Source organism: Tamandua tetradactyla, chromosome 17 (genome assembly GCF_023851605.1).
Source record: "Tamandua tetradactyla isolate mTamTet1 chromosome 17, mTamTet1.pri, whole genome shotgun sequence".
NCBI lineage: Eukaryota > Metazoa > Chordata > Mammalia > Pilosa > Myrmecophagidae > Tamandua > Tamandua tetradactyla.
In genome coordinates this window covers 61,764,981-61,778,061 of record NC_135343.1, presented here as the reverse complement: position 1 = coordinate 61,778,061, position 13,081 = coordinate 61,764,981, and the positions used below count along the sequence as shown (strand labels likewise).

At 53.3% G+C, this 13,081-nt stretch overlaps 1 protein-coding gene across 1 annotated transcript; it reads right to left on the bottom strand.

Annotated features, from left to right (window-relative positions):
- Positions 1–115: 115 nt before the first annotated feature.
- Positions 116–12,481, bottom strand: LOC143661322 (ral guanine nucleotide dissociation stimulator-like). The gene is made up of 16 exons (XM_077134874.1): positions 11,932–12,481; positions 11,255–11,317; positions 10,550–10,749; positions 9,542–9,795; positions 8,580–8,795; positions 8,137–8,240; positions 7,625–7,685; positions 5,888–5,959; positions 5,335–5,409; positions 4,725–4,757; positions 4,281–4,402; positions 3,978–4,076; positions 3,487–3,679; positions 3,073–3,291; positions 1,702–1,816; positions 116–326 (listed from the first exon to the last, which is right to left on the bottom strand). The coding sequence occupies exons 4-16, from the start codon at positions 9,662–9,664 to the stop codon at positions 196–198; spliced, it is 1,563 nt and encodes a 520-aa protein (XP_076990989.1). The 5' UTR covers positions 9,665–9,795; positions 10,550–10,749; positions 11,255–11,317; positions 11,932–12,481; the 3' UTR covers positions 116–195.
- Between the last annotated feature and the right edge of the window lie 600 nt (positions 12,482–13,081).

Genomic DNA, 13,081 nt, shown 5'->3' with positions numbered 1-13,081 from the left:
ACATATATATTTTATATTTTCTAAGTCTAGTAAAAAAATATTCAAAAATAGCAAAATTTCATCATGATATATTTATTTCAATATATTTGAAAATATATCTAAAACATATTATAAATATCAACAAATACTGACATATTTTATTATGTTTATTTCACACTAACACCTTGCAATCTGCTGATCGCAATTCCTGCAACTCTAAATTGACACACGTGGCTGGTGGCGAAACTTGGTCCCCAGTTGGGAGGTCCGCTTACGCAGGACGAAGTTAAAATTCCCCGAAGGGTCCATCCCATAGAATACATTAGCTTGCAGTGGAATGTTCAGTCCTGGTGGAGAGGGGCAAAGGGGCGGTCAGCTGTGCTCATGTGGGCCCCAAACGGCTCCACAGCCTGTGTACTACACAAGCTTTGCCTGTGCCAGAGATGTGAGTCTCCCAGTCCATGCCTAGTACCAGCAAAGACTCCTTGGAATGACCCCTGCCCAAAGGCAAAACTCAAAAAGCTCTGAACCCGACAAATCTTATTAGGAGTGGCACTGAATCCATCCCTGGCAACCTCATCTTAGAGGTATCACAGGGTCCTCCCATCTGCACATCCCGCTCCCCTGCCCCAGGTGCCTTCACTGATGGGGATCTCAGGGCTCAAGAAGTTTTCTAGAATGCAGACATCTCCTATGAATCAAGCACTGCTCAGGACAAGGCCTCTGACAACCAAGGAAAGACAGGCAAAGCCCAGGCCTCCTAACAGGACCCAGGGAAGTCTCTCCACTCTAGGGCCCCTCAACCTAGCACTGACTTCCTCTCTCATCCTGCTTTCCACCTGACTGTCCTGGCCTAGAGCTTGCTGTTATGCAATGCTGGACCACGCTTCCTGCTTCTGCCTCAATTGTGTGGCTCCGTCTCTAGGTCCTCATTCTCACAAGGTCTCAGTCTTCCTTCTCTGAAAGACGGACTCACCCCTACCCTGCCCATCTCAGCCAGTGGTGCTGGAAGATAAGAGAGGATTTAGACAAAAACCTCCAGGGACCTAAAACTGTTTGCCTGGGCTATAAGTGTTAAGATGAGATCAGCTCACCCAAAACAAAAACAGTTGTCATAAATGGTGCACGGTCAGGGGATGTGCTTTCACATGAAGTGCTTTCCTCTACCTTCTGGGATAAGAAATGGCCATAGACGGCTGAAGTAACTGCTGCACGGACCCAGCCACTAGGCTGCTCGACTCTATGACAGTGCTCAGTGCTGTCTATATGGAATTGCCTCGCTGGAGGTTCCCAAGGGGATCAGCAAGAACTTGTTTTCTTTCTGCACCACAGAACATGGATTTTAAGATTTCTTATGGGTGCCCCGAAACTCATGATCATTTAGCATGCTCAGCTCATCCCATCCTAGCTAGGGATGGCCTGTTACTGAGGACCATCAGCTAGCATTCATGTCCATCGGGCCAGAAAAAGAGACCTTTGACTAGGATCTCAATCATGTCAGCTGCATACTATGACCCACTGCCTAGGCGACACCCAAGGAAGACATATGACCAGGAGATGGTCATGGCAGGGGATATTTCCTGTGGGCATGGAGGGCAATGAGATGCTGATCTCCATGATTTCCGGATGTTTCTGCAGCACACAGCCTCCGTCCTGGAGACTAGGAGCGTGCTGCTGAGATTGCCCCCTCACAGAGGCCTCTTTGATGAGCCCCTTACTTACTTCGATGTCTGGAAATCATCTGTACCAGCTCGTAGTCCTGTTCTGCTTCCTCCTCCAGGTGGTACTTGGCCAGGGCTTTGCGGATCACTGCTGGGGCCCTGTCATCACAGGTCACCTGGATATGTCGGGGGACGGCTCATCAGGGCATGGGTCCTGCAGCTGGCTCCCACCAGGGCAGGGGCTGGGGCCCTTCAGGACTTGTCTCAGCTGGGTGCACAGAGCTCTCACATCCTAGTTCAGCCTGGGTCTACAGGGGCCCTGTGGTCATTTTGTGCTCCCCTGGGAGACCACCATGGAATGAGGCGGGGGGAGTCTTTCCAATCATTCCTTCCCCATTTCCTACCAGACCTACAAGCCTTCTTATTACTCACTCCCCTAGGACAGGGCCGCTACTCTCTAGCTCATCAGCCGGCTCAGCACCTATGAGCTAGTACAGTCCCTGGGAAAGAAGTCTCCATGCAGGTGGGTACTGCAAATGGATGGGTCCAGCCTCTGCCAGCACTTCCCACCACAGCTCAGGCATCCCTAAGACCCCAGGATATCTGTCCTCCTGAACATTCTCCTCAGGTGAACAATAGGAGGATTCCCGAGGAGTCCAAGCCTGGATGTCAGTGAGGAGAAGAAGACAGACACCCCTGGCTTACTCCATGCCAGGCCTGTGCTGAGTCATGGGAGACACCCCAGCTGTATCACCCCAAATGCCTGGGCATGGGCAAAGCTCACAGAAAGGTGATCCAAGTGACAGCTTAGGTTCAACCACACAACTCCTGGCATTAAGTCAAGTTCAGAAGAGGGCAGGGGGGTAACATGGCACCTCCAGCAGCCAGGGTGCAGGCGGGGGCAGATGTGGCTCCACTGGCTGATCTATCCCGAATCTGGTCACTTCAGAGCCGCTTCCCTGAGTGAGTGCCTACACACCTGCCTGGGTGGCAGCAGCAGACTCTAACTGGCTGCCCTGGGTCTACCCTAACTAGGATGAGATGTGACCCAGTCCCTGAGGCCCCTCTCACCTCACTCATGCCCCCTGCCCCTTTGCTTGTGATGTCCCGACTGCTCCTCAGGTGGGGCCAGGCACACATCAAGCTTGGGGCTTTCCATGTTGTCCTCTCTCTCCCTCCTCCCAGGGACTGCCTGAGGGAGGTCATTCCAGGCTCTCCAAACTCCAGAGGGCGGCCTCTAATCCCTGCCCACTGTCCTGAGCCGTGATTGCCGTCACACACCAGCCTGTGCTCCTCCCCGGTGTGCTTGAGTGTCTGACCTCTCCCACCACCAGCCTGAGGGCTCCAGGAGCCAGGGAGGGAACAGGCCAATCATTCCGCATTCGCTGTCTGACCTGAGAGGGCCCCGGGGACGGCTGCCCGCCCGGCTCACCAGGATGCTCTTGTACACGGTGCTGCTGTCTCCATCCAGGCTGACACGGATGATGCAGCGGTCGCCCACCTTCTGGTTGTACAGCGGCTGTGGGTCTGAGGCTCTTTGGGGCCTCACAGGGGCCACGTGTGCTGGGTGGGCCGAGGAGGAAGTCGCGTCGCTGGAGGCTGCAGTGACAGCGGACGACTCCAGGCACAATGGCGAGGTCGGCTCTCCATACTGCTGGGAGAGAGCGAGATCAGGTTCCACCCCAGAGTCTGCGGGACGCCTCCGGCCGACCACGGGATTCAGAGGTTCGCGGAGCTCCACTTAAGAGTCTGGACCGCCACCCTGTTTTGTGGGTGTGGAGAGGGGAACACGGGCCTTTGAAGGGAGGCAGGGACAGACCTTCTGGGAGCAGGGATGGACAAGCACCTGCTTCTCCTGTCCACCAGACCCTGCAGAGACCGGGTCCATGCGGATCTGCAGGTCAGGCTGGGAAGTGCAGGTCACATGTCCTGGGATCGAGGCAGTTGTGTCCCCAATGCTCAGGCTGCGGTCACACTGTAGCTGGTCACTAGACAGGGAGGTGCCACTGATGCTGGGTTCAGCAATGGGTTCCTGGGGGCTGGATGGAAGGGGGAACTCACCTGGGGTGGGTGCCAAGGACACAGTCCACACCCTCATATGCCCCCTACCCAGAGGGGATATGCCTCCAAGCACCAAAGTGCTCACTGAGCATCTCCTATTTCTTTCGAGAGTCACCAGGTCCAGAACGATGGGGCAATTGACATCGTCACAGGACTCGTCAGGAGTGGGAGGTGGGGAATCCCAACGCGAAACTGTGGACGCCCGGAGCCCATGCATAACCCAAAGAAAATGAGCCCTAGGCAGCCACACTGCCCTGTCCTGAATCGGGAACGTACTCGGTGCTCTGAGGCTGGAGAACATCTGGCAGTCTTGGGGCCTGGAGTGTGTTGCTGGCCGACAGGGATGGGGGCTCCCGCTCACAGGACAGGTGGTAGCTACAGGGCAGAGGGCTGCAGTGAGGTTCCCTGAACCACAGCTCAGGGCTCCCTCCCAGAGTCTATTAAGAAGAAAGCGGCCGGGAGCCCCAGCAGTCAGACCTCAGGTGTGAGGGATCCCCAGAGCCATGGCCACAGGCTTTCAGGGCCTGGGCTGGAGGGAGGAGGCCCCCTGCTGCTTTCCACTTTCTGTCATGGTCTTACCGCTCTGACTCGGTGAGCTGCTCTACGGTACCAAACCAGGCCCCAAATTGCTCCAGGGGCCTCAACCGGATGGAGGTCCATCCCAGCTGGAAGAGCTGGATCTTCAGGATGAGCTGGTAATCCTGGTGCAGAGAGAAGGGGAGGGTTGAGGGGGGCCCAGCTGGGCCTGCTGGATGGGACAGGGGCTGCTGTCGGGTTCGGGTCTTTACTCGCAAGGGTTTTCTTCCTCCCGGGCCCTCTCCTTCCAGATGTCCCTGTCCTCAGCAGAGGATACTCAGAGCCCCTCCCCCAGGAAAATGTCCTCGATGCCACCTCCTCCCTGCTCCCCACAGGGCAGGTCAACTTCATCTCTGAGAATCAAACTCCCCCCATAAAAAAATGAAAGTGGGTAGAAGCCCCCCTCACATCTGCACCCACCCTGCAGGGATGCCCCGAGCTCCTCACCTTCAGCGCTATCTCGTAATTGATCAGTCTCCCCTGTAAGACAGACAGCCCATGCCCATGAGATGAGGTCCTCCAGGTTCTGACAAAATCCCCTCACCCAGCTCCTGCTGCACTACTGTGAGGGTTCACCAGGGGCAGGCCATCACCCAAAGTGCTCAGACATGCTCAGGGACCTTGCCCCAAACAGGGAACCCGGGGCAGAGGCATCCAGAACTTTTGGCCTGACCGTCTGTGATGACACATGGAGAGACTGTGGGGACAGGCTGGAAAGAACTCACCAGACTTTCACAAACCTTCCCCTCACAGAGCAGCTGACTTCGTGCTACCCACATGGTAATGCTTGAGGGAGAAGCCATGTCCAGTTCAGACTCCACCTCATGTAGCTGTGAGGTCAGGAATGGATGCACAAAGGAGATGTGGGATATGGCTTCTGCCCGCCCTCTGCATTCCTTGTCTGGAAGTGGATATGACGCCACAGCTCCCAGGGTTGTGAGATGCTCCTATGGATGAGCTGGTCCCAGAGCTGACAGCTTGGGGCTCAGGGAGGGAATCTCTCCCCCAAGCCTCATGGCCCCCACATCCCCCTTCCCTGGACCCCAGTACTACTCACTTCCTGAGTATCCTGGTGAGCTGGAGTGTCGCGGATTCTCTCTGACAGGAGCATCCACAGGTGGGGAACGGTGGCCTGGATGAGAAACACCGGCATCAGATGTAGCATGAGGATCCCTGACTCTCTGCGGCCCACCCTTGCCCCTGCACTGAAGTCTCCGTCTCAGACTCGGGACCACCCACTGCGCACATCTGGGACACTCAGCAACTTTCCACTGACCAACCCTCCAACCCCATGAACCACAATAGTCCTGCTAGTCACCTCCAAAGGAGAGCTTTTGGCAAATTGCAAATCTTATTGGTCGCTGGACCCTCCGACCCAAAAATCCATCTTGAACTGGGCTCTCCCAAGGCCGTCCTTTGACTGGCTACAACAGGGCCTCCTATGTATGAGCTGAGCAAACCACTGTCCTCAGGGTCCAAAAGAGCTCACAGCTCATAGAGGCTTTGCAGGCATAGTAGCACCAGGAGGCAGTCATACAAGGAGGAGGGACCCCTATGCAGTCCTGGATGCAAGTGCTGCCCTGCCTCTCCTTGGCCTCAGGAAAACTTACCCACTCACACAGTGGCCTCTTCTGCACTCTTTTTGGTTTCATTTCCCCAGTCAAATCCACCGAGGTCCCTTCCTACAAGGGTGGAGAGCCAAGTCACTGAGGCCATCCTCCTCTCACCGCATAGTCTCTTCTCACGACTGGGGCCTTCAATAGCTTGCCCGCATCAGCTGGCAGAAATGCTGCTGCTACCAGATGTGAGCTGAGATTTAGGATGGGAATCACAGCTGCAACACACACTAGGGGGGACCTTGAACAAGTGTCCTGACCGATCTGAGCCTCTTATCTCACCTCCAAAGCGCAGAGGAGAGCTGTGTCCCACAGATCTCAGTGGTACTTTCTCTATGGGGTGCTCTCTCTAGCACCTTCTCCTCCTTGGCGCCACAGGAGAGAGTGCCCATAGTCTTGTCTTCCCTTGAATCTCCTACTACATCATGAGGAAGACAAGACAGTGTGTCCTCGTGTCATTACCAGTAGAGGAAACAGGGAACGCAGAGGGAAACAACTTATTCCTGGCTCTGCTGGGAGTTAGAGGTCACAGGCTCTGCCTAGCTCAGCCTGTTATGAAAGCACCTCAACCCTCAGCACATATGCCCAGAGTTATCCTGCCCTCATGCTGTGTGGTGAGTAATGCAGCCAGACATGTCACCAGGGAAGGGAACAGAGGGCTCTGGAGGCCTGATTGAGCAGCTTCTGCCTGCCCAAGCCCACTGGAGACTCTGTCCCACAGTCTCTGCCAAAGTTCATGCCAATGATCCCCCCTCCCCAACAAGCCTCTCAGGAAGTTCCCTCTGCCAAGAACTCTCTGTATATCTACCCAGGAAGGGGCCACTTGATGGGTCAGCTCCGATTGGCCAGGTAGAAAGAGCCTCCGCAAGCACTGGGCATTGACATTTTCCTTCCTCTTTTCTGTGGTTTCTAATTAAGGTCCAGAATGAACTGCCCCCATTTTTTAAAAAATTATTAATGAAAAAGAAATTTAACAACAAACGAACAAAAACATTAACATATGATCATTCCGTTCTACATATAGAATCAGTAATTCTCAATATCATCACATAGTTGCGTAGTCATCATTTCTTAGAACATCTGCATCAATTCACAAAAAGACAACAGAAAAAGAAATAAAACGAAAACAGAAAAAAAAAGATTATACATACCATACCCCTTACCCCTCGCTATCATTGATCACTAGCATTTCAAACTAAATTTATCTTAACATTTGTTCCCCCTATTATTTATTTTTATTCCATATGTTCCACTCGTCTGTTGACAAGGTAGATAAAAGGAGCATCAGACACAAGGTGTTCACAATCACACAGTCACATTGTGAGAGCTATATCATCACACAATCATCTTCAAGAAACAGGGCTACTGGAACACAGCTCTACATTTTCAGGCGAACTGCCCCAATTTTATAAGTCCTCCAAACAGTACTCATAAATACCTGGGACATATGAAACTGCTGACGCAGCCCCAGGAGTAGACTCGTACCACACGGAAGGAGACCTGCTAAACCTTCACACTCACTGTGTGTTCCTGAAACTGCTGCCTCACTACACCTGAGGACCAGGGCTTCCTCCCTCCATCTGCTCCCAGGCTGTGTCCAGCCAACCAAATCCCTCTTCATCTTAGATCACACAAAGACCATACTGGAATTTTGCATTGAAACTTGGAAAATTGTCTTCAATCCAAGAGAACAATAGCCCACCCTGTTGGCGCCACCTGCCCCAAATTTACCTGGATTGGGAGGTCCCAATTCAAGGTTTGCCTCATTTCTTCCAATAGGCAGGAGCTACCCCTTTAGGCAGGAGAAAGAATAGAAAATTGGGGTGATGGTGTGAATGCAAATCCATAGGATTTTATACTCAAGGGAACCCAAAGGACTGCATGAATGCTTTTGAAACTGAGTGACTATAAACTTTCCATGGCCAGATGGGATCCCCATGCCACATCAACAGTGCCACTTGCTTTTCCTAGTTGATTTCAATTGGACAGAGAGCTGTGCTGCCTTGCCGGAATCCCTGGGAGGTCTCCCCTCTGGCTCAGCTCTGCACCTGACAGGTCAGGCACCCTCTCCTCACCGGAATAACTGCCCTCAGGGAACATGGAGACTCTGATCCCCACCCATACCACCCTCGGCAACAGGATGCACTGCCTTTCAGCAGGGTCAGCCACTGAGGGGACAATGCCCAGACTCGGGTGAGGCCCCAGGTCCCCCCTGGAGTTTCTCTGGAGATAGGGAGACCCACCTGGAGACTTCCTCCCACGTCTGCTTCATGCGTTCAATGGTGTTACTCTGCAGGGCAGACAGGATCGCATTCAGGGAGGAAAAATTCTTCAGCTCTTGGCACTCCTGCAGAAGGAGAAAGGAATGAGTCAAGAAAGGGCGGCTAAGCTGGCATCTCTCCTTCTAGCAGAGGCAGACACCCACCGAGATCCTGAGTGTGTGCCCCTTGTGCCCAGAGTGTGAAACTATTCAGGGAGGAGGGCTTTAGCCCAAGTCAGGAAGGAGACCAGGTAAGAAGTGAGTGCTCTGCTCCTGGGACAGGCAAGGTAAGTGCAGAGGCACCAAACACGGAGGGCCAAGGGTCTGTGGAGGGACCTAGACGACGCATCGAAACCTGAGTGTGACCAAAGTAAAGAGTAAAATCCAGGAACCAGGAGGTAGAGGATGCAGCTTACCACAGCATACCTTAGCCACCTGAATCCAATGCTCCACCACCCTGGCCCTGTCCGAGGCCCTCATCCTCTGGTTCCCGAGGCACGTTGTGATGACACTGCTGCTAACACGCTGGAATTGGCTGATGGTGGCTTGGATGGTGGATGCCAGATGTTCTTCACCCAGCTTCGCCCGCTGCGACCAGATGGCATGCAAACAGTGGAAAGCCTGGACTTTCCTGAACAGCTCCTGGGGAGGTTGGGAGTGTCACCCTGCCATTGTCCACCTCAACACTGACTCCACCATCCCCAGACAACGGTCCAGTGTTCCAAGCTGCAGCTTTGCAAATGGAGGGTGTGGCTTCAGCCTTGAGGGGGTCTCTGGTTTGGGGTCTCGGCCCCTGAGATTGCCCAGCACTTGCAAGACCCAGGACCCAATGTTGCCAGGCAGAAGAAAACTGCATTTTCCTTAAGTCCTTCCTCAGCAGCAACAATCACAGGATAGCATCTCCTGCAACCCATGCCTAGAAGCAGCTTCTGTACCTCCCCATAGCTATTCGCCTCCCTCGAATGTTGTGCAGATACACATTCCCTGTCAGTGCTATGTTCTGGATACACTGGTGTCTCATCCATGTAGAAGCTGTGGAGGCCTCCTGGAGAGAACGGCTTGAGCCCTGGAACAGGCTGTGCATATATATGCGTGATCATCTTGGCTGCTCAGCTGGCCAGGCCAAGAAAGATCTCATTGGTTCTAACACACTGAAACTCTGGAGCCCCTTGCTATCGCACATGTGGTCAGTGTCCTGTGACCTCCCCTCCAGCTGGGAAAGTGAGACACTAGGAATTAGAAAATTGCCTAGGCCCCCAGGCTAGAAAATGGTGGAGCTGGGATTTGGACCAAGATGCTTGGACTCCAGATGAGGGAATGGCAAGTCACAGGCAGCACATGCCAGAAAAGTTCCCCTCAATTCCACCCTACCAAGCCCAGCTGCTCACCACTTCCATCCTTGTTAGCTGCTCTGCCATCTGCCTGGGATGGAATGCCAGGACTGGAGACTTCACCTCCCTTAGCCCATAATCTGGACTCTCAGCTGACAAGGAAGGCTCTTCTGATGGCATGAGAGGTGGTGCTGATTGCACCTCCACAGGTGTCACTGGAGGCGGCACCAGTACAGCCTCCTGCTCTGCAGCTGGTGCTATAGCTGGTGACGTAGCACGCACTCGATCCAGAGATGGCACTGCTGCTGGTTCTGAAAGTGACAGTAGTGGTGACTGGTGAGCCACCTCCTACTGTGGAACTGATGCTAGTGCTGCTGAAATAACTGCCTCCAGCTCCAGCGTTGGCAAGGACACCACCTCTGGATGTGGCAGTGTAGCTGCTGCCAGCTCTGGAGATGGTACTTTGAATGGTGAAGTGGATGACTCCAGATCAGAAGCAGTAAATGACTGAACCTCTGGAGGTGGCAGGACCAACAGGATTGGAGTCACCACCAACTGTAGCTGATGCTACAACAGGTGAGTCATCCAGCTCTGGTTCTAAAGAGGAATAACCTTGGAGCTTGCATCAGAACTGCCTTCAGCTCTGGAACAGCAGTAAAAGATGTAGGAGGTGGCTGGAGCTCTACAAACTACAATGGCTCCATCTCTGCTCATGGAACTGGAAGTTGTGCTTGAGGTGCCTCCAGATCTAGGGCTGAAACAATGTCTGGAGCCAGTGATGGAACTGGCTCTGGAGGGGCACTTCAGTGGTTTACAACTCTAGTTCTGACATGATGGCTGGAAAGGAGGACAACACAACAACACAGCTGGCTTTCCAGACCCTTTTCCAGATGCCCAAATGACTGCACTGCCAGGATGTGCAGCTCCCTCAAGCAGGCAAACCACAGAAAGTCTTCCCAGACGGCAATCCCCCTCCTTACTTCTGGCCCACAGGCAAACTCAGGAGCTTCCTCCTTGTGAGGCCTGGCCTCCTCCTCTCCCCACCCTGTCCCTGATGCTCCTCACCCTCTGTCTTGGTCTCAGAGGATTCTGAGCTTCTCTGCTGCAGCTCAGAGAACAGGGCGTGAGCTCGTCTCTCCAGGACAGACCCAGGCAGGACAACCTGCGCAAGGTCCACCAGCTGCCTGAGGCAAGGAAAGTCTGGAGGCTGATCAAAATCATCTGGGTAGTCAACAAGCCAGGTGAGCAGGAGGCAGAAGATGACGCTGCGATGGACAGGTAGGCAGCAGAGTGAGAGGAATGGCCATTCCTTCCACACTGACCTTTGATGACCACCCACCCAGGGGCAGGGCTCCTGGGTCAAGCAAGCCAGACAGACCTATCCATCTGTCTCTCCTTGGCCCCCTCCCACTGGGACAGACTCTTCAGGAAAACATGGAGGGGTTGTGCTGGCTCAAACGTTGCCATGGAACTGGCAAACAGGAGGAGGTCATAACTCTTTGTATGATGAGGGAACAGAGTCTGTCCTCCAGCCTCAGCCTGCCCTGTTCCCTCGGGCCATAGGTCTGGAGGTCAGGCCCTGAGAAGTGCCTTCTTCGGCTCGCTGTCACTCCTGTCCTCCTTCAGGTGATGCAGCCCTAGCCTCTGCTGTCCAGTGGCAAGCATGAGAGGGATTCAGGGCTCTGAGTAGCCTCTTCTGCCACCAGCTCCCACACCCCATTCTGAACTTTGAGGAAGGTGTCCCTCTCTCCTCACACAGAGCTCACTCACTTTTTGAAGCATTCCTGGCCGACTTCTCCATTCCCGTCACCAAAGCTGCAGATATCTCCATAACTAGAAGGGACATGAGACTGTCATGTGTAACCCCCTGGGTGCACCTCCTAGTAATAATGCCTGATGCTTCCATCTGACCCCTACGAGCAAGCAAGCCCAGGAGCACAGGGACTTTGGCAGCTTTCTTCAATGACGTAGGCTAAGTGCATTAAAAAGTGCCTGCACGTGTTCGACTCTTCATGTTTGTCTGATGAATGAATAATCACTGAGCTGAACTTTCTCAGATAAGGGTCAGGGCCTGGGGCTCCTCTGCCAGTCCCCACTTTACTCAGCTCAGGCTACAGTAAGACCAGCGTCCACAGAAATGGAAACTCAAACCTCCCTGGAATGAGGAGACAGGTTTCCAGAGTTCATGGCAGGGTCTCTTCAGGTACAGAGGCAATTTCTAAGTGCTGACAATCCTCCCCACTGATCCCTCTTTTGTGGAGCCTGGCAAAGGGAAGCGCTCTCCATGTTCTGCTCATTCAGTGCTGACTGACCTCAGGCAGTAGACCCTGTTCCTACCCTACTTGTGAGAGGAGGAAACTGAGGCTCGAGGCTGCAATGGCCTTCCCCAGTCATAGAGCGTGGGCTTGGCAGAGCCATCATGGGAAGGAGGAGGGGCAGGCACTCACCTACGGGACACCTGGTCCAGGATGTCTCTGATGGAATGCGAGTACCGGTAAATGCACAGGAGGATGTGTATGCTCACGTCGTCACCCTCTTGAACAGCCTGCTCCAGTTGTTTGAAGAGCTGCTCCCAAGCACGCCTGTTCTTGATGCACGTCGGGTCATTTTGTGTCCCTTTCAAAGCCGATGCTCTTCCATGCTAGGATGGGGCAAAGCAGGAGCAGGAGATTTACCACTGCAGTGGGAACCCAGGAGCAAAGGCAGGGAGTATAGACTTGCCTTTCCCAGACCTTCCGTGACTTCAGCCAAGAAGTGGGACAAGAGTGCATCTACCAGAAAGAGGTCTCAGATTCCAAAGTAGAACTAAGGTGAGGGAATAATGAAGTGCTGAGATCCTTGCCATCATCTGAGGGCTGAGTAACAGTTGAACCTCCCCGCATTATTGCCTGGGAAGTGCATTAATCCCATGAGAACTCACAAGCTACTCCCAAACATGAGATGAGGGAACCTTAAAGGTCAATTCAGGATTGTGGAGGTCAGAAGCCACAACCACTGATGCATGGGCTTTGTGATATTGCTTTCATAGCGTGGGAAGCAGGGACTGCTCAAGACATGGAGGGAGAGGTTGCTCCTATATTTCCTTCCTCACTTACGAGGCAGTTTCTACAACTTAGGGACATAGGAACTTCAGGAACTTAGGCCACAGTTCCTGGCATTCTGTGATGTGGACATTTGACACCAGAATTGATGGCATAGAGTGAGCCTCTTTTCTTTACAGCCCAAACCACCTTCATGAGTGTGTCTATAACCTTGGAGAAAGTGTGGAAGGACAATCCAGCCACCTACTCCAGGGGACAGCAGGGTTCAGCAAGTAAAAAGAAAAAGTGCAGCACAATGTAAAGGAGCTCATGGCTTGACCTGAACTGAAAACAATACCGTCATCCCTTCTCAGATGCTACAAGTGTAAATAACGACTTTCTACATGGCCGAGAACAAGTCTGCACAGACTGGTAGAGTGGGTACAAGTTCGCGTTGCCACTGACAATTTTGGCAAAACAGAGGGCAAAGTTGTGGGGTGGGCACTGGCAGAAGTCACCTTTGTAGGATCTGCAACATCTGGCCCACCCCAGAAGCTCAGGGCACTGGGTTGGAGAA

Excerpts from the sequence above, each read along its gene's own strand:
- LOC143661322 (XM_077134874.1), bottom strand. The coding sequence starts at position 9,664 with ATGCCATCAGAAGAGCCTTCCTTGTCAGCTGAGAGTCCAGATTATGGG. Across the intron at positions 4,403-4,724 it reads ATTACGAGATAGCGCTGAAG|GATTACCAGCTCATCCTGAA; the intron begins GTGAGGAGCTCG and ends TCTCTGCACCAG. Across the intron at positions 4,077-4,280 it reads CAGCTCACCGAGTCAGAGCG|CTACCACCTGTCCTGTGAGC; the intron begins GTAAGACCATGA and ends TCTGCCCTGTAG.